We start from the raw sequence: 21,131 nt of genomic DNA, 5'->3' as shown, positions 1-21,131 counted from the left end.
GCCCCTACTTGGTTCTTCCAGCACTTGAATCAGGAAGTTGTTCCCAACTCTCTCTAAAAACTTTCTGGATTGTCTCTGCACTGCTGTATTGCTCTCCCAGCAGATGTCAGGATGATTGAAGTCCTCCATGAGAACCAGGGCCTCTGATCTGGAAATTTCCATTAGTTGTCTGAAGAAAGCCTCGTCTACCTCATCCTCCGACTCTGGTGGTCTATAGCAGACGCCTACCACAACATTACCCTTGTTGCTGTCACCTCTAAATTTAATCCAGAGATGCTCAGCAGGCTTTTCTCCAGTTTCATACTGGAGTTCTGAGCAGTCATACTGCTCTCTTACATACAGTGCAGCTCCTCCACCTTTTTTCCCCTGCTTCTCCTTCCTGAACAGTTTATATCTATCCATGATAGTGCTACAGTTAATTGAAATAAAAATGCACAACAGCACGTTCATTTCTTTATTAAATAAAACTACCATAGGTGCTGGATACATAAGAAAAAGAAATGTATCAAAACACGTTTTGCTTTTAAAGCTAGTTATTTATTAAACAAAGGAAGTATTATCTGTAGTTAATTAATTAAACCTTTTGTTTCTGGTCACCTGTCTGTCAGGGCTTTAGAATTAGCAGATCTCATCCTCTCACACTTAATTTTTATTCATAGCTTGGAAGAGGAAAACAAGCTCTTCTATTTTTTCAACTCCCAGCGGATTTCATAACTTTGAATGAATTAATAATTTAACTGAATTAGTTGAATAAACTAAAATGAAGACAATATTCTTTCTGTATCTGCAAAAGAGAGGCTTTCAAAAAGCTGTTCTAGCACTTCACCTGACTCTCTGCTTCTAGGTCCTTAGCGAGTGACTTCCACCAATTCAGTAGTTTGCCTTTCTTTAAAACTTGGCAGCAAACGTGTACTCTGTAGTATTAATTTTTTGTATTTAATGTAATTTATTTAATAGATTATTGAAGTGATTATAATAAGGTTAGGCCTTAACATAGGTTGTCAATTTGAAGTTTAAAATTAAGTAGGTTTATTTAAAAAAATTAAACTGTATTTAATTTGAATTAAAAAAACATTTGTATCTACCCTCTGAAAAAAATAATTTAAATGTTAATGTTACACGGGTAACCTTAATTCTGTCATTCCTAACTTCTGAGTGCTTGAGTTTTCAAGCAACACTTTTTAATGTATTTTTTGTAGTTTTTTTATTTCCTAGCTCTTTAAAAAAGCTAATTGAAAAACCAAAAATTCCATCCTGTGTAATCATATTGATACCCAAATTACTTATCTTCAGGATTAGAAACGTAAGATGAACAGCATCTGCGACTTGAGCTAAGAGTAAATGATAACAGTAGTAGTTGTCGTTCTCTATGTTGGCCAGCAACTAAAGTGAGATAAGGTGCACATTTTGCCAGTCACCATCCCTGCTCTCAACTTCTCATTCCAGTCCCTGTGTCCCCACTTTGGTTTTTCCATTACCATCTCTTTCTTTTTCTCTCCCCTGCCACTTCTCCCTGCTCTCAATTACTGTGCTCAGTGCCAGAGGACCTCCTGGCTGCTGGAAGGAGCAATTGCAGAGAAAGTCCTGCTTTAGCCCCTGCAGCCCTGGGACATAGTATGCTTAGTACAGACTGAGTCTTGGGTCTGGTCTACACTAGAGAGTTTTATTGACAAAAGTCAGCTTTTTGTCAACAAATAGTACTTGTGTATGCAGTGCAATCACATAACCCTCACATCCCCCCTGACAAAAGACTTTTATCAACATAACTAGGGCGATGCAGTGTCAATGTAGGCACCATGTCCCCTTACATCGGTGGTGGGGCTGTCATTCTTGTCAATTTCACTGCTCCAGCGGCTGGTTCCCGCTCCCAACTAGGAGCAGGGCGAGAAGCCCAGGCTGCTGGAAGCCTGGGCGACTGGAGCCCAGCTTGTGGCTGCAAGTCAGGGAGTGAAGGAGCAGCCCACAGGGAGCCCGGGAGCCTGTGGGCTCCCAGCAGGGAGCTAAGAGATGGGGCTCTCAGCTCCCCACACTGCATACCTTAGGTTGATAGAAGTGCTCCTGGTGACGATGCACTCCACCAACCCAAGGAGGACAGTGTGGACATCAGCCACCAGTGGCTGTAAGTTAACCTGTATAGGTCAACTTATTTTTTAAATATAGACAAGGCCTTCAGAAAATTTACCTGCGAAACTCTTAAATCCCTAGTTGAGCATTTGCAAACTGAGATTTTTAGAGGCCCATAGCTTGATCAAATTTGGCTGGATTTTCATGGGAATTGCAAAGGATGTATCCTTGACCTCAGAGCAACCTCCCTACCAAAGTTCAAGCTTTTACTCCAAAGCATGTTCTTAATGATTCCTAGAGCTTCTTAGTGAAACCAAAGAATTTTTGAATATGGGCAAAGCAATCTATTTATCCTTAACTTTGTTCTCAGAAATAGATGAGCCATGCTTCCTGAAATTTCTCCCCAAAAAATCAGACTAAGGTAGACACCAAGAATGGAAAATTTCAACCCACATATTAAAGTATTTCAAAGTTATAAGCAAATGAAAAAGGATCTTACCATAGAAAGAGTTGTACATTAATTATAGATGTTGCTAACTACACTGCCTGTTATAAAGAAAAAAACCCCATCCATTACAGTGTGCTCTTTTGCCTGGTGCTTGTACTCAGTCTTTTTTTTTTTTTCCACTTTGGGAATTTTTTATAGGGACTAAGCTTATTTCCAGCCCACATTTGTTGCTGCTCCAGATCGTAGCAGACTCAGCTTAACATCATTTACTTAAGTAGGCTGCTTCCGCGTTGATGTTCATGTCACACTGAGATTGGCTCTCCCAAGGAAAAAAAAAGTTCACATAGAGATAATCATATTTGCAATAAATATTTTCTTGTCTCATGGGCAAAGTAAAAGAAGGAGCAGTGTGTATGTGGTTGTGAGGACCAAGCACAAGTGAGAAAAAATGGAAAGTTGGAGGGACATTTGGTTGTGAATGGCATACTAGAATTTTATTTTCAGTTAACTGATAACAGATGTTGGTCAAATTGACTCCTGTAATTGAAGACAGATGTGATCTGATTAATGCATGTGTGCGAGAATTTACTTTTTTTTAAACTGCCTTTTCAATGTTAAATAATATAGTATCTGGATTTTTCCCCCCTTCTTTTCTCTTATTCTTTCTAACAACATCCATTGTGGTGAATCTCTTCAGTGAAGACAAGCTAAAAATGGCTCCCTCCTGAAACCTATGAATGTTACTCATTTAAGTCAGTTGGAGAGGCTAACTTAGAGAGAAACATGAGGTGCTTCCTCTCCTTTTTTTGCCCCCTCTGAGCGCAGAGCTAGCTCAGGTGCAGACAGCAAATTTGAAACCCTAACTTTTGGAGCATCACTTTTTATTTCAGAGAGTAGGAATATATTAGCTCCTTAAAACATGCAAATCCAGTACTTGATTTTTCAAGCCTCACAACTTCATTTCTAAAAGGCAAAACATTTTACAGTTGTCAAAATACAGTACAAGCTTCAAGTGCCTTTTAGAACTAACCATTTGTATGGATGGCTTCTCTGTGTTTCTGTATGTTGGAATTGCAGTAACTCGAGAGAAAATGAGGGGCTTAGTTCTTCATCCCATTTAATAAAGGCACTCAAGTTTCAGTACTAATTTATAATTTATTAGTTAGGTCAAGTTTCCTCACATACATTTTAATAATACTTCTAGTTTAGTTCCTGTTTTAATATACATTAAAATTTTATTTACTGAATGTCTAAAATGTGCCATCAGTTTTCAGTGGGAATATCTATAGTATTCAAAAAATAAGTTGTTTTCAGAATGAATATATTTGTCTTGGATACAGTACATATTTCATAAGCAGCTCTCAGATGAAATCTTGCTTATAGATGGCTTTTGCATCATTCTTTGAGGGTCAGTAGACTTGGATTATGTCAGGCAAATATGGAGAGCAATTGTGTGCGACAGAGACATCCTGTTACCTACTTGCAGATGTTCATGTGTAGCAAGAGGTTCCTAGCTGATCTCAATTGTTGCAATAGAGTATAGAGAGAGAATAACACTGACCAAAACCATGCAGACCTTTATAGACTAAACCTTGCATTTGCACTCAGGTGCAATTTGGAAGTTTGCAGTTTTCAGAGAACAGAATGTCTCTGTGGGTGATATAATAAAGCAGGGTGCTGCTATATACTGTGCTGGTCCTAGCTTCCCAAAAGGGAATTGAAATAATGACTGCCACAGTATGCAACTGAGAGAAGTGGTTGCAAACATTTTAGCAGACTCAGATAGGAAAAATAATACTTTGTCTGTAAATGTTGCCTGAGAACACAGGAGTAATTGAGAATCCAAAAATATAACCAGATTGTGGGCCTGCTTTGAAACAGGTGGTTGAGCCCCTATAATAACAGGAGCAGGTGCCAGGTTTGCCATATCCATCAGTTCCTTACCCAACCTACTAGGACAGAGTATCTCTTCAGTTTTGCCTTGGATTGAGCATCAGATTGCTTTCCCAGAAATTAGAATATGAAAAAAGAGCAGACACTGGACTATCTGTTTTTGGAACAAGGCATCAGGCTGTGTTACCTGCACACTGATGATTTCAGCCCAGATGTCTTGCTGTCTTCTCCAGTGGGCTCATAGACCATTGAACAGAAGGGATCATAATAAACTTTGTGAAACCCTACACAAAAGAGCTCTCAGAAGAGTGATTACCCATCATCACTCTCTGAAATCTCATTGAAAGGAGAATTGGCCACTCACGCTATTGATTGGGGAGACAGGCTAGTAAGACAAAAAAAAGAAAAAAACACCTCATGGTTAGTGATACCAAAGTCTAAAATAATTGCTTTAGTTCTTCAAAGTGCCATCTGTACATTCTCTGTATTGGTATAAGGCACCCTGATAACGTGGGACCAATGGAGCATCTCAGAAAGAGTCTAGAAGGATTAAAACACTGATCCAGTACTAGCTGCTGCAAGAAGCTCTGGTATCATGACTCTGGGAGACTTTCTCTCCTAAATAAGTCTCCAAAGGCACAAGTAATGAGCTGCTATTTCTCATTTGGTGCTGAAGCCTGATGCAAAGTCTCAGAAAGAGGCTGTCTTGTAAGTGAGCCTTGTCAAATAATTTCCAGAGACTCAGCTTAAAAGTTCTTTGGATAGAGCCAAGGGAAGGAACTTCTGGCTCTAGTGACTTCGAGAGGCTGCACAATGCAGAAAAGATTTCCAGTAAAGATTCTGCCATCAGATCCAGCCAGAGTTTGATCTGATAAGCATCACTGTATCTTAGAGCGAAGGTCTGGACCAGTTGTCTGATTCATCTGAATCAGGATGCTCATCTGATATCAGCTGCCAGAAGACAAAAAATCCCAAGAGGCATTCTTTGAGGATGCTGATGGTGAGATATTGGATGATTGGAACTGTCAGTAATGCCGAATGCCAGTTACTTTCCCAAAGGGCAGAGGGACAGAGTTGAAGGAAACCAGACAGAGCTATGTGATGAGGAAAGAGGGGGGGAGGGAAAGCCCAGAGAAAACAAAAAACTGAGATGAATAAAGACATCTTCAACATTAATTTAGACCAAAATATTCATGCACTCAGTAACTCATGATACAGTAAGTGGCCCTAATGTTGCAGAGCATACTCAGTGACCCACAAGGTGGAAACATATTGTAAAGATAATTTTGAAAACACGAAAAACATTTTTAACATGAACAGTATGTTAAATATAAAAATGTCACTTTTGAGAAAAACAATATGTTTTCAGTGTATCCTACATATTTTCAATAATTTATAGACATATAGTTTGTAAAATGTTTTATGGAACATATGTTAACCGATGTAATCATTCTCATATTTACATATTTTCTTCTTCATTACATAGTAGTTTAAACATAATTAATCATATATTAGGTATATATAAATGCTATTCCTTTATATGTTATACATTTGACTAAGTAGGAGCCTTGCTGTTCCTTACACTCAAATTAGCACTTTTCTCATACTCTGCAAATCAACAGACTTCTCTTGCCATGATCCCTGCTGCTTTGGCTTTTCAGACTGATTTGAAGGGTGATGCTGTCTTAAATTGTTATTAACTAAATATTTATTTTTACTTCTTAAGAACATTTTCGAATGCATAGAAGAACTTGGCCTACTATAATCAACTTCATTAATGTTGCTTGAACATACTAGGTTTTTTAGACTGAATTTTATGAAGAAGATTATAAAGAAAGAAGTTTAAAGGTGACTGTCAAGGAGCAAAAATTTGATGTCTGGTTTTTTTTGCTTCATAATGTATAAAAAATGCTTGATAGTGCTCTTTTAGAAATGAATGTTATAAAAGGGCTTTTTTTTGTTTTTGTTTTCCTGCTGGTGTTTTATCTTGTCTTCCCGGGCTTTGCTAGAAGTCTGAGATGTGGATTGTGAGCTCCCATAGTTCTTAATTGAAAGGACCAGAGGTGTTTGAATCCTTAACAAACACATACTTTCTCCTGGAAGTTGCATAAGTACTAACAAAAATTTAAGTTTAAAATCACTTAACTTGCAGAACTTCTCTGTTATAATGCTACCAGTTCTCCATAGAGTTACAAGGAAAAATGAGGTAGACATGATCAGAATTTCTAATCGTCTACTTACCCTACGAGCACTTTTCTGCTTTTTCCTGTCCTATTCCCTATGTATGGGAAAGATTCCCCATAAAATTTTGTAAAACTGCCACATTATCCTCTCTTTACCTGCTCCATGTGACCCTGTCAGATGGCTCCTCCAGATTGAGATACAGTCCTGCTTTATACATAGAACACATGTTTTGGAGAATATTGTTCTTATAGCTGGTAAGGAGGGAGGGAGAAAAAGCGGTGGTAGCTAACAGCAAATGGGGGTGAGGAGGACTGAAAAATATCTGAAATGAGATGTATAATGAAAGTTGTTCTCAAAGGTTAGTAATGATTAGCATTATTCTCAATAGGAGGAGGCTATAAGTCAACTATAGATTTTCATTTCCAATCTGTTTGTATTATATTTTCATTTTTTATAAGATACCTTATTAGAAAGCAGTTTTTAAGGGAAATTCAGGAATATTAAGTAGTGGTATTTTCAGAGCAAATAAATTATAGATGAAAAAAACTTGAAAATAATTTTTAAATTGGGTTTTGAGGAAAAGGCTGCATCTGTCCATTGTTTAAAATTCCCAAAGGAATTTATGGACAAAGCTTACCTAGACTTACAAACTACCTCTTCAATTTTTAAAGAATATATTTTGAGCTTTATGGACATTATTTTTCAAAGTAATACATGTCACTATGCTGTTATCAGGTCCTCAGTAAAAAGTCTTCACCCTAACTGAGTTTTGAGGTCATGTTTATTCATAGCTTTGTGAGCACTGATACTCTTCTCAGTCTAATGTTCTCTATCCATTTAAAATGGAATTACAGATTTAGTACAAGTATTGCAAAAACTGTTCTAAAAACAGCTTTTTCTACAACACAAATAAGATCAGCAAATGTTTTGCTGTTTTACACGACACAGTAGTCTTATTTGAATCATAGAATCATAGAATATTAGAGTTGGAAGGGACCTCAGGAGGTCATCTAGTACAACCCCCTGCTCAAAGCAAGACTAACCTCAGCTGTTCTTCAAAGCAGAGTTAATGTTTCCAGATCTATTGACTGAATTGAAAATTTCCTGTACCTGAAATCTCAATTATCCAAACTTATTTGGTGCTCCTCTCTCCCAGTCTAGAAAAGATCAGTATCACTGTTTTGGTGTGAAGTTTAGTACAAATCCATCAGAACTAACAATATATTGGGAAATGTGAAATTTGTTCCTAGTAGAAAACACAAAATACCAATCTTGATTATGTTTGAAAACAATTTTATTTTTTAACTTCTTGTATGTTGAGAACACTTACAAATAAAATCTGGATAGCCATAATCGGAGCTATATAAAGTCAGAGCATTGGGTCACATTAGGTCACTGAGATGCAAATGATATACTTTGCTTATGTCAGATGAATTTTCTGGTGTGTTTGTCTGACAAGATATGGAGCTCACTGTACTTATTGCGTAGAACGGAGCGGACAGAATCAGCTTGGATGTATATTACATAATAAGTAAAAATTATTACCTTTTATGTTTTATAACTTATATTTATCGTAACCAATAGAATTTAAAAATAGAATTTCATACTTTTAAATTGTAATAGAGTCTATCATCCAGTTTATTCAAGCCCTGAAGACCATACATACCTTGTTGACGTCATGGCACGTTAAGGAAATTAGCAATCTTTAAAGTCCAGTTGTTTTTTTGCTATTTCTGGCAGCTTTCCTTAGAAGAATTTCAGTTTTGGCAGCATAATAAACAAAACACTGTTGTTTTATGATTTTTCTTTAACTCCTTGTTTTTTCTATATATCCTAAGTCAAACATCAACTAATGTTTGTTCAGTGTTTTGTAGATGTAAAGCACTGTAACTGCTGCTGCTGCTGTTATGCATTATATGGGTTGTCATTGGAAATAGTATTTTAATGATGAAGTTCCTTTCCCACTCCTCCTCCTGGTCAAAGGGTCTTTTGTATTACTTCACGGAGCCCTTAGCAAACCAGTATTTTACACTTCTGCTCAAGCACTCTGCTGCTGCCACATCCACAGGCATCTTAGTCAAGGAAGTCTGAACATGACTTTCAGCAGAACCCTTTAGTGCTGCTTCTTTATAGTAATAAACGTAGCACTTATGCAGCACTTTAAATTTTTGAAAGCTCTGTACAATTGTTAACTTGCCCTCATAACACATGAGTTAGATAAGTATTATTTTACAGATGGAGAAGTGGCAACTCACTGCAGTTAAACTGATTTACCTAAGGCCACACAGTGAGTTGGTAGCAAAGCAGATACGAGCACTTAGGAGCTCCTGACTTTGAGACCCTAAGTCCACTAGAGAGTGCTATTTCTCAGTAAAATAAAGAAGTCACTTTTAGGCTCCAGTTGACCCATAGAGCATTATCTTTGGGTCCTAAGCCAGACCTTTAGTCATTTTGGTATCTTCCTGATGGCAGAACATGCTGAGAGTCTTTTTATTCCACTGCTGGTTACAGAAAATTCTTGAGTGCCAGACAATGTTTTCTTATCAAGAAGTCTGATTACAATTTTTTCTCCTCTTAACAAGTATATTGAATTTTACAAAAAGTCTTAAACTGAAGGACATTGTATTTCATTTTCTCAAAATATAATATATTTTAGTAGTAACATGGTTCTGGTGAACGTTTATTAGGCTGGTATATTTGTATAAAATAAACAATGGAATTATTTCCTTTAGATAGTTATAATAGCTTCCCCAAAGCTAACTTACAGAATTATTATGTTCTGTCATCAAAAATGCTTTGAAAAATATATAGTGTAGAATATGAACTCTTGAGAGAAAATATGGAATGTAACTATCAAAAAATTGTGTATTTAGTTGCAACTAATTTTATTTTGTGCGTTTTTTACTTCCATAATGTTTTTCTTTAAAAAAATTAAACTGAATAAAATTGGAAACATTCTTTCCTCACCTTCTTTTAATTATACTTTCAGAGCCACAACATTTAAAAAGATCCATGTTTGTTCTGGCTCTCTTATTTCCTGTTTGTTTTGTAAAAGTAAAACTAAGCTAATCATGTAAAAAATCTGACTCTTCTTAGAAAGTGTTTGCGTGACTGTTTTATTTGTAGTGACCTAGAATTCAGACATTCTGCATGATGTATATCTGAATAAATAAAATGTACACTCAAAACCATACATCTTCAGAATTAAAATGTAATAGAAGAGTGTCTGAGGCTTTGAATTGCCATCATAGTAAAATACATAGTTTCAAGTAATACGTGGAGCTGTGGAAAAAAAATGTTGTGTATGTACAAAACTCTCATTTCAAGAGTGAACCATATTACATTTTTCAAACCTTACCAGCTTTTGTTCTTTCTAATACCTGCATTTTTTTCTTTAGTCTCTTTTCAGCACCTTGCAGGTTCTGCTCCTTCGTGGCCTAGTCTTGTGGACACCAGCAAACAGTGGGATTATTATGCACGAAGAGAGAAAGATAAGGAACGAGAGAGAGAGAGAGACCGAGAGAGGGATCGGGATCGGGATCGTGATCGTGATAGGGAACGAGAACGGACCAGAGAGAGAGAGAGGGAACGTGATCACAGCCCAACTCCAAGTGTTTTCAACAGGTTAGTAATAAAATAGTTAACTACAATACTGTACTTAAGTGTTGTATCCATATTAGGTAGTGTGCTTCAACACTTAAAACCTTAGTGTACAGCTGTATGTTCTCAAGGGATGAGAGGGTGTGGTTCTCCTTCCTCCTTTGTTTTCTCCTGGAAACTATAGCAAAATTTTCCAAATGTAAAACAGAAGTGTAAAAATATACTTTATGTACTAACTTCTTATAGGGCTGCAGGCATTAAGAATGTGATTTAAGCTTTGTGTATGAGGGAGAGAAGCAGCTCTTTGACCTCATTAATTCCAAAAACAACTATAGAATATGTGGATTCCCTATTATTTTACAACTGGAATTTCTGTTTCTTTTCTAAGAGCAATGTCCACCTACAATTGACTCTAATTTGAAACAGTGGTCTTACAGCCTGTTAAAAATGGGTTGGTTAGTTTGGTGAGTGGGGATGAATAATGTTCTGTCTAAGCTATTTATTTGTGAATTGCAGGCTTCACTTAAAGGTCAAGAACTTTTCGTTTTCAGACAGATAACTCCCTTATTGGCATTTCAGCTCTTTAATATTTTTTATTTTTTAAGTGATTAAACTCAGACACTACTACTATCTTTGGTATGTTTGTGTGCACAAGAACAGAGCATTTAATGTTGAATTGGATGTGACAAATGAGTTGAGATCTATAGACTTACAAAGTTAGTATAAACTTACTTTGCTCAGGCAGTTTATTTTGTGCTTTTCTACTGGTTGCAAAATATTTTGGGATAAGACCCTTGACTCTTCAGTTAATTGTTTTGATCTCTTTCATGTTTACAGGATATACACATTAGTCATTAAATTGATTTTGGAACTGTCGTCATAATTATTTTATATTGCGGTGTGTGAGGAGAACACCAGGAATCAGTATCACCTTAGTTAAGAGAGAGGGGGGATTTTTTATCATCTTTATCAATCATTACAGGCATAAGAGAATTGTTAAAGAACCAAATTAGGTGCTAGATAATTTAGTTCTTATTTTGTGCAGATGCTCAGATTGTGGTGATGTGGTCCTGTACTGCGCCTGTGTTTTGTGTTACAAATTACAGGATCAGTGTTTAAGAACTTAAGTCCAATTTAAACATCTGTTTCTCAGGCAGTTTGATTGAAGGCCAGAAAGAAGGCTGGTCATTCAAGGGTGCTTGAAATGAACCTTAATGACTTCCAGGCCTAGAGAAGTCTCTGTGTTGCTGCCCAGAGATATCAGTAAAGGAGGGGGAAGACGAGGCCTCAACTTTTTTTTTTTTTTTTTCCCCCTCCCCCCCTTAATGTGACTAAATTATCCACCATCTGCAGCAAAGCTGCTGCCACATGGCTATGTAAGAAACCAAGAGGCCCTTAACTGGTAAAAAGTTAATTTGGGAGTAACAGAGAAGGTGGGAGAAGATTTAAAAAGACAGATAATTCACATACAGTGATGTTGTTTTTAAGGCTTATTTACAGTTCAATTCACTTTTCAAAAATAAAAACATCCCACTCCCCACCGTTGGAAACGGTGTCTTCTTGGTTGTAATCTCTTCAGGGCTATGATCTTATCTTCCTTTGTGCTGAGGTGCAGTTTTAAAGTCGGTTATCTCTTACAATGTAAAGTGCAAATACCTGATTGACTTCCTCCCTGTGTTGTAGCTCATTCTCAGCAGGGTATCTTATAAAGAATGAATTCTACTGTTAAAGCAATTTGAATGGTTTTAGCAAAGTACATGATAAACCTCTCAAATATGATGCCTTAAATTAGGTATCTAAATAGGAATGGGATTTTCAGGTGTGCTGAGCATCCTTAAATTCTCACTGAAATAAACAGTATTTGTAGGTTCTCAGAACCACTGAAATTATGCCCATTTCTGATTAACTGCCTAAATATGGATTCAGATTCTGACCTTTATGCACCCATGTTTGAAAATTGTGGACATAAAGTGTGTGTGTGTGTGGGGGGGGGGAAGTATACTAACATTTATTGTGTGTGTATATTCAAATATTGTGTATGCGCACACATTATGGTATCATTTATATGATAAAATAGTGGAGTCATGATAATTTTTTATTACAAAGTTCTGTGTTTTGTCATACTCGTTTGACTGCGCTCTACACACTAATCCATCTCATTGGGAGTATTTCTGACATTCAGAATCTGAGCAGCTTCAAATACCCACAGTTTACTGTTTTAAGCTACCTGTCAGGAAGACAAATGTTGGTTCTTTCTGTCCCAAGTCATGGAATCTCTCCTGCTGCTCAGAAGACCCACTGATCCATTGCCCAAGGCTGGCTGTATTTGTTCAGTCCTGTACCAGTGACTCATCACACAACTCTGAAGGGCAAAAAAATGAGCTTTAAATTATTGGAAAGGGAGTGTGACAGATATTTATCTATCAATTGTTCATTTTTGAGATACAACAGAATATAGATATGAGGGAATAATAAGAAAATACAAGTACTGTCCCTCTAAAGACACACAGTGAACTAGATTCAGATTGAAACGTATATCTAGAAAGAATTGATATACATACCAGGATCCAGTCACCTTTACACTTTAGAATGACTAAGGTGCAGGCAAGATTAAAAAAAGCATTTAAAATGCTAGGTTATCAGAGAGGAAATTGAATAACTCCAGTAGGGATGATAGTAAGTAGATATAGGTGACAGTAACTATAGTACAGACTATTCCACTTTTCCTCATCACTCTCCTCCCAATGGCATACATAATCAACCATTTCATTGTTGAACTACTGTTGTAACCTAGTGCTGCAGGCCTGATGTGATGATGGATTGTCATAGCTTTAATGACAAAAAAGGTGACCATAATGACCAAAAAGCATAACATGGTTGATTGATCTAAGACTTGTGGCCTGCTTAGAGGGCTAGAAAGAAACTGGTACAGAATGCCTGTTTTAGAAATCTAAGATAGTGCTTTTTCCCTGTAACAACATATGAATTGTATTTATCTGGAATTAGGTTTTACAGAGTTTAGCTAAATATACTAAGCATACAATTTCATTTGGTTTAATCTTATTTTCTTGCTCTATTTTAATTTTTTTTTAAACTACAAACCATGTGGCTTTAGACTGAGAATTTCATGCAGACCATCGTGAAGAGGTAGAATAATTTCAGCCTCCTAAGAAGAGGTAATGGAAGAAGCTTATGTGGATCCTATCCCTACTTGGGTTTCTCTATCAAAAAGAGCACTGATTAAATATTAGAATCCTCTCCTACCGATTCAGGGATATGGTCCTCCAAGCACACAGGAAGTGCCTAATGACTCCAGATGCAAACCAGGTGTAAAGTAGAAATTCCTAGCCTGCCAATGGGATACATAGGACTTGTTCCTAGCCGGGAAGGTCCTAACATATTGGACCTTTCAAATTGTGATTTTTGTTTTGCATGTAGAAAAGTTGTTTTTGGTCATGTGTAGAATTTTTCATGGTTCCTGCCAACTTTGTCATCTGCATTTCGTGGTAAGATCTCTAACTGTCAAATAAGAGGGATAAAAAAATAGTGTCAACTTTGAAACCTCTCTGGGATATTTCAAAATGATTTTCTGTAATTCTCTGTGGTGATTACAGAATATATTATGGTGTGATGAAAAAAGATTTTTGGTCTTCATTTTTTAAACTTGAAAGCATGGCAGGTCTTTATGAGTTCCTGGGTTAAAATCATCAGAGGCAACATTCCATAGTCCAAAGTTAACTTTTTGCATTAGACGTTAACCAGTAATATTTTGATCCTGGGAACTAGATCTCAGGTAAGGGAATCCACTAAGTTAAATTTTATTTCTCTCTGGTTTTGTTTTTTGCTACAAAGAGATGTGCTAAACACCTCTATTTCAAGGGTGCCTTCATTCAGGGAATTATTGTCCAGTTATTTAAAATTTGGTACTTAATTTCTGTCTCTTTTCCCAACTTTTTTCTATCTCTTTTTCCTAACTTTACCCATTTTAATGCTAATATGTATGACATTTTTGTGGATTTTAGACATAGGGTGAAAATTAGGTTTATAATTTATTATACCTGAAGTGCATGGAAGTATCATTTATATTCAACAAGTGTTGAAATAGTCACAAAACCCCTAGTTCTATGGTGTGAGTGCTCACCTAACCTTCCTTTTTCTAAACCTATATGTTATCAATTTCAAGATGATGGGTTGTTGGATGATTATTTTTTATTATAAGACATTTAAAACATTTTACTCTTTTTAATAGAATGTATATATACTTTAAAATCGATTGTTAATTTGATGATCAAAGACTAAAAGCAGTATCTAGAGCTAGATAGATGTTATGTAAGCTTCCCATAAGCTCTATCAGTGCTTCTCAGTTCTAACCTGAAACAATCTTTTTATTAGAGAGCTGAGCCTCTCATAACTAGACTCACTGGTCATGACTAGTGACTAGACTAGCTCACATGTTTTTGTGACATGGGCTAAATTTCAGGATTAGGACACCCTTCCACTTCAGGCCAAATCAGGATTGGAAACCTGAACAACAAAAGTAATATCAGCTATGCACCAAGTGTTTCTTAATTCATGTTAAATAGTTAGCGTTTCTAATGCTGTATAGAGACTGCATTGATTGAGAAAGGTCTGAAGTACTGTACCACATTGATCTGTGCCCCACTGCAACTCCACTCCACAAGGCCCTAACGTCTCCTTTGAGTTTATTCAGTCCTTTGTCCTGTATGGGTATTGTTAACCTGGGCTGCCCATCTCTCCAGTATGATATGTTTTGGAAATTGGGGGTTGATATTTGTGGAATTTTCTGCTTAACTTTGGCCTTCATATGAGGTTTGACATGGGAAGGTTTGATTGGTCAAGTTCCCCCCAGTGGAATGGAAGTTTGGTTACAGACATTTTCCCTTCACAGCAGCTCATGATAGAATGGAAATTGAGGGGTAAACTCATCAGTTTCAAATTGGTTATACTTTCACTACAATCAGGAAGATGATTATAGGTGCAGTGGTTGGGGTTCAGCAAAGTTTCTTTTTCTAGAGAAAATACTTCACATGGCCTTGAGATACATATTGGGGTGTTGGGCACCTAAGAGGATTGAGAGAGTGTTGTGGATCCAACACAATAAGCACCTTGTGTGTTCCACATAGCTTAAGTACTACCCAGTGCTCCCCAACCCGTCAGAACAGTCTGATTTGAGCCTTCATCTGTTCCCTATATGTGTTTCTTGTTTTTAGTATAGATATGTTTAATTGTAGGGTTTTCTTTTGGGAGTCAGAGTGTGAATGTGCATATCCCTTTGAATAAATGTATATTTATTTTAGATTTAAAGTATCTCCCACAACATAAGGCTATGATTTATATCAAATTGTATACTCCCTCATCTTTGGTTGAGAGTGCGGTTAAGTTTTTATAATGCAAAACATTTAGAAGAACATTTAGTCAACCCAGTTGTATTACTTAGCAATGAAGCATTTCTATGAGTTAACCAATGATAGCTATTGTTTTCTCATATTGACCGATGAAGTATTTTAACATATTGTGGAGAAACAGATGACATTCTTTGGCTTCCTTTTTTAACTTATCCATTTGTTAAACTGCTGTGTAATATTTTGGGAATTAATGTTCTGTAACTTCCAAGGAAATACTTCAAATATTTAGCCAAGATTTAACTGCCAATAGCAGTCCCTGATTTTACTGCTCCACAGCAGTAAAAATCATGTAAAGCAACCTATAGAGACCTGTAGTGAGACTTGGCAGTATTCGTTCAGGTGTTGGTTTCGCACGCACGCACGTCCATGCTCAGGCCTGGAGTAATTACATATGCAGTGGTCCTATTAGGGAAATGGCCACTGGAGCCATATTGTGGGAGATCAATCTTCTCTCATCCAATGCATTGAGATATGGGGAGTCTTTGTGGCGCTGGGCTCTAATGTCTGTAGAACTCTGTGCTCAGCCTCCCCAAATCCTTCCCGATAGTTGGAGCTACATGAATTCTTCTGCAAGCGGGGTTCCCAGCACCATGAAGGAAGTATCAGTAATATTTTGCTAGTAAATGTTGGCTCAGACTGAAAATGTGAAGCTTCAGTTCTTGCTTTAACTTAATGACTTCTAAGTTCTTATTCCTTTTAGCTAGCTTCTCTCTCAAAAAAGTTTGATCACATCAGTATGGTGCTTTTTCTTTCAGGATCTTGCAGAGATCTCCCCTGTATTTTCTGAGCGATGGAAACTAAGAATTCATATAACATTTTGATATTCAGTCAACTTATCTTCATTGAACGGCATAGGTCAAATTGCATCTATGACACTGCAGCTGTTTTTTAACCAAGTAATAAATAATACCCAGCTCTTTCATAGCGCTTTTTCATAAGCAGATCTCAAAGTGAGAAGAAAGTAGATTGGATACATATTATTAGCAGCAGGTGCAAAGGAAGAAAATAATGTTTGTTAAAATCTACTGTATTTTCTGCTGGGCTAAATTCAAATAGGTATTACTGTCACAACTTCTTTTTTCTTGCAACTCTTCATTGACTTTTTGTTTGTTTTTAGTAGGACAGGAACATGTTACAGTACACACTTAAACTGAGATGTAATGAAGCCTTACCAAAGTTACAATATTTTGCAGGATCTTATATATTTTATAGTATCTTTTACAGTGCACTGAGCTCCTAGTTTCTTTTATACCTAGTTTCTTCCTTCATAGTGATGACACACAATAACAGCCAAGTCTTACTGAAGATTTCACTGAACATGCTCAAATACTTTAACATTACAGAGGTGCTCATAAGAAATAACCAGTATGTTCTTTAAAAAACTTCATATATACAGTGTGATCTCAAAACTGTATAACCATAACTCCTCATGGATTAGGTATAATAAATTTTCACTGTATGTGATTTTCAAACAAAGTTTGAGTTATTGCATAATAATCTGTGCATATGAGATATTAACTTCTCCTTTTTCACCACCCCAGTACAGCCTTTTGTCCAAATATCAAGACTTCTAAACTAGTTAATACTATTCCTAATATTCTAGCCCTTAGGCTAAACAACTTCATGGTTTTTTTTAAACATAGATAGAATATGGTATTTATGAACCCTGACAAATATGTTAAGGCTGTTTTGCCATTTGTTGTGTAAATGTTAGAATGTGTGGCTTTATCCCCAGGCTGCTTTAACAATTCACTAGCTTGCTGAAAGATTTTTCTTTTCTTCTCATCAGTGATGAAGAACGATACAGGTATAGAGAATATGCAGAAAGAGGCTATGAGCGTCACAGAACAAGCAGAGAAAAAGAGGAACGACACAGAGAAAGGAGACATAGAGAAAAAGAAGAGACTAGACACAAATCATCTAGAAGGTTTGATCTTTAATAGCATATGAAAAACACTTCTTGATCCGTAGGAATATGACAGTTGGAATATTGTGAAAAGGTTGCAAAGATCCCCATGTGGTGCTGAAAAGAGATGTTGGTCCAGGGTACCTGTTCAACATCTCCACCAGTTTCAGCTGGGTACTGTATAAAATCCTTTCAGTCTGGACCTTACTTGGTATACTTTGTATAAGGAGCATAAATGATGGGGGTATAAAGAGGCAGAAGGGAAACTACCATCCAGCAGCATTGTATAAGCACATCAAATAATTGCTGCAAAATAAATCGAAGAACCTGTATGTATTCAGAATAATCATAAAAGTTCAACACACTAGTAATACCTTCTCAGTGGAAGGGAGTAACAAAAACATTAAAAGAATCACAATAGGGATTTCTAAAGATGTTGGAATATGAGAGATAAGTAGAGAGGAGAGGATTTGTCACTCCGGGAAAAAATACAGTGTAGATGCATATAAACCATTTATTAAAAATGAAGCTTGATTGTGATGCATTTTTATGTTCTGATGATCACTTCCTAGTTTTATTTGTCCACATTTTCAAGTACTGCACATGACATTAAAACTGCAGGTGTCAGTTTTCTTATAAGAAAAGTAAGTGGCAGATTTCTCATATGTTATATTTGAGGGCCCGTTTAATAGCAGAGTGCCTATCTATGTCTGAGCATTTTCCACTCTTTTTCTTAGTAACAGCAGGCGTCGTCATGACAGTGAAGAAGGGGACAGCCACAGGAGGCACAAACACAAAAAATCCAAAAGAAGCAAAGAAGGAAAAGAAGCTAGTGGTGAACCTGCCCCTGAACAGGAAAACACTGAAGCTGCTCCTGTGGAATAGGCATGTGAGATATTTGCCTACTTGCATATATATTAGTGCCAGAAATAGATTACTATAAATCTTATTTTTCTGGGTATTGAGGAAATTTGCTCTTAATCTTGTTCTGTTAGTACGAAATATAAGGTTAATTTGTTTTTTTGAAAATAAAAGAGTGAATTTTTCATGTTAAGTTAAGATTCACGGATTGACTTTGTCTTATTTTTAAGATACTATAAGAAAAAGTGCAGCAATGGCTCTGAGGTCTAGAAGGGTGGTGCTGTTGCAGTACTGTACAGGAAACCTACACCCAAATACTGGACTCTCTCTCTTGTTCCCTAAGCCAGTAGAAGCTGTGGAAGTGTATTCTTCTCCTGGGCTGAGGTTGGTTTGCATTCATGTTACTGCATACTAACACCTACCCAATACATGAAGGTTTAAGCTTTGCCCTTTGAGATCATTATATAAACAGGTCATTCTTTTCTGTGCCACAGGAGAAGAGTGAGAGGCATTTGAGATGCTTGTGCTGGAAAGTATAGCAGAAACATTAGAAAAACATAAAATATGCACATTATTTTTGGTATAATTGGAAAGTATGACTATTATTTACATTACATATAAAATGTTAAACCTCTGACTCAGCTTTCAAATGTATGAGTGAGTGCAGGAGGGTGACCTAAGTAGCTCAAAAGATTGGAGGTTGGATAACCAGTTTAACAGAAACCAAAAGTAGTTATCCCATCTGTCCTGCTACTCTGGCCTATATAAAGTGAAGTTGGTCTTAGCATGTTTTCTAGAGACAGCTGTCCACAACACAATAAAGATTAATGGCTTGATCATTTTCCCCTTAAAGTTAATTGGAAGGAAGATCTGACTTCAAAATATCGATAATTTTTGATAGAGAGACCTCTAATTGTTTAAGCAAAGAGAAACTACAATCTCACCCTTGGACATATTTCCTCCAGAAAAGAGTTGAGTGAAAATGTCTAGCAGTCTAGCAAAAGTTTCACTGACACTAGCCAAGTGGATAATTAGTAGTCAATCTGGCAATACTTACGAACACTAACATTTACTTTATTTATCCATGAATTTTTAAAAAATTAAGTATGAAGTCCTAATCCTCCTAGGTTATCTGCAGTTAATCAGAAACTTTGGGAAGAATTATAATTACTTTTTCTGGTTTTCTTGATGAAAAAAACATGTCTGTACAATAGTTACATTTATTTTTAATAATTTTAGAAATAAAATCTCATTCACAGTATTACATCCTAACAGACAAAATATTTGAAAGTCTTGAAAATATCACATCATACTGACCATGAAAAGGAACATTATTTAACCAAAGTGCTTTTCAAATGTTGGGTAGAAACAACCAACTGATTTAATCATTAAAAAAATATTTCAAGTTTATCATTTCAAGAGTCTGCCAGGTATTTTTCCAAGTTACGTGTCCAAAGCCTTTTTTATGAATTGAAGATGGTACTGAACAGAATTGCTGCTGCTTCTTTGTGGACTTTGATTATTATAATGAATCAAATATAAAAGTACAAACTTAAACACATGAGGATTGTACCCTCATCTATAATTTCAGTAGCTTTGCTTTTTTTCTAAAGTGCATGTTACTCTGACAGGTGCCATGTTTTCTCAAGACCATCTTGACATGCAAACTTACATTTCACAAACTTTTTTTTTTTTTTTAAAACAACTATACAGTTGACCAAAAAAGTGTAGGAAAACTGATGTCCATAGTAAGTAGCTTGTTTTCTGTGTCAAATGATTTGTCATTTTTCCATGAATACTTTTTTATAAAAAAGTGCCAGGCCAGGACACAAGTGTGAGTGTAATTTTTCCTTTTAGTTCTTTGAGCATTCTTGCCAGACAGGCATGCATCATTCCTGATGTATTCCTGCCATTGACAGCAAGGAGGATATCACCGCATCTGGAAAATTAAAAATGTAGATAAGATTTTAGTTAAAACACTTAAAACCAAAATGAGATTCTGATCTCAGAAACCTTTCTTGCCAATTGAGCTGCTTTGGCTGGCTCTATAACATTGTGTCACTACTTTGCCAGAAGGATGGCAGCCACTAAGTGGGACTAAAAGAGTGGAGATGAAAAAATTCTGAGGCTTCTGAAGGTAAGCTGGTAAAAGAATCCATGTGTACTTACTCTATCATGCATATTTGTTCTTTCCTGGTATTCCTTTACAAATGATATATACAATTATAGACATATTTATAGATACATGGAGGAAAATACGAAATCAGAGCCCTTCTTTCTGATCTGTGTGTGCAAGGTAAAATTAACTGGTTATTGGTGAGTAAAACTGTGTCAGAATTTACAGGTCCTTCATTTGCCTATGTTTTATCTCACACACCTGGTACTGGATTTTAATTGCATTTTTAGCTGTCAATGTAGAAAAAATATATGTATAATTGTTCTAATTTAAGATAACTGTTACTTTGTAAATAACATATAATAAAAGACATCTGTGAAGTAGTATATGTGGATGTTGATAGTTATACATTTGATAATATTCTGCCAGGAAAGTAAGTTGTTAAAGCACAGGATTCTATTCCGGGTTCTATTCCCAGCTCTGTCAAAAAGGGCCCGATTTTATACTTGACTGGTTTCAATGGACATTTTCATTGGACTGGTATGAAATTAAGCCCTCTTTGTGACCTTCAGCAAGTCACTTGGCCTCTGTGGACCACAGTCTCCCAATTGTAAGATTTAATTCTCTGAATAT

At 36.3% G+C, this 21,131-nt stretch overlaps 2 protein-coding genes across 10 annotated transcripts in view; one reads left to right on the top strand and one right to left on the bottom strand.

The window, feature by feature from the left end:
- FIP1L1 (factor interacting with PAPOLA and CPSF1) overlaps window positions 1–18,580 on the top strand; it is a 65,666-nt gene extending 47,086 nt beyond the window's left edge. For all 8 annotated transcript variants that reach the window (XM_067531141.1, XM_067531140.1, XM_067531139.1 and 5 more), the window contains 3 exons: window positions 9,988–10,213; window positions 17,405–17,542; window positions 18,259–18,580. In XM_067531141.1, coding sequence (XP_067387242.1) covers window positions 9,988–10,213; window positions 17,405–17,542; window positions 18,259–18,406 — 512 coding nt within the window. In that variant the 3' untranslated portion in view covers window positions 18,407–18,580. The remainder of the gene's footprint in view (window positions 1–9,987; window positions 10,214–17,404; window positions 17,543–18,258) is intronic.
- A 1,008-nt stretch (window positions 18,581–19,588) lies between these two features.
- The window catches only part of LNX1 (ligand of numb-protein X 1), a 111,503-nt gene continuing 109,960 nt past the window's right edge, over window positions 19,589–21,131 (bottom strand). For both annotated transcript variants that reach the window (XM_067531136.1, XM_067531137.1), the window contains one exon: window positions 19,589–20,321. In XM_067531136.1, the coding sequence (XP_067387237.1) occupies window positions 20,186–20,321 (136 nt within the window). In that variant the 3' untranslated portion in view covers window positions 19,589–20,185. The remainder of the gene's footprint in view (window positions 20,322–21,131) is intronic.

Source organism: Emydura macquarii, unplaced genomic scaffold (genome assembly GCF_026122565.2).
Source record: "Emydura macquarii macquarii isolate MOO-44397 ecotype Brisbane River unplaced genomic scaffold, CSIRO-AGI_Emac_v2 contig_3128, whole genome shotgun sequence".
NCBI lineage: Eukaryota > Metazoa > Chordata > Testudines > Chelidae > Emydura > Emydura macquarii.
The sequence above is the reverse complement of the archived record's forward strand: the minus strand, read 5'-3'. Positions and strand labels throughout refer to the sequence as shown.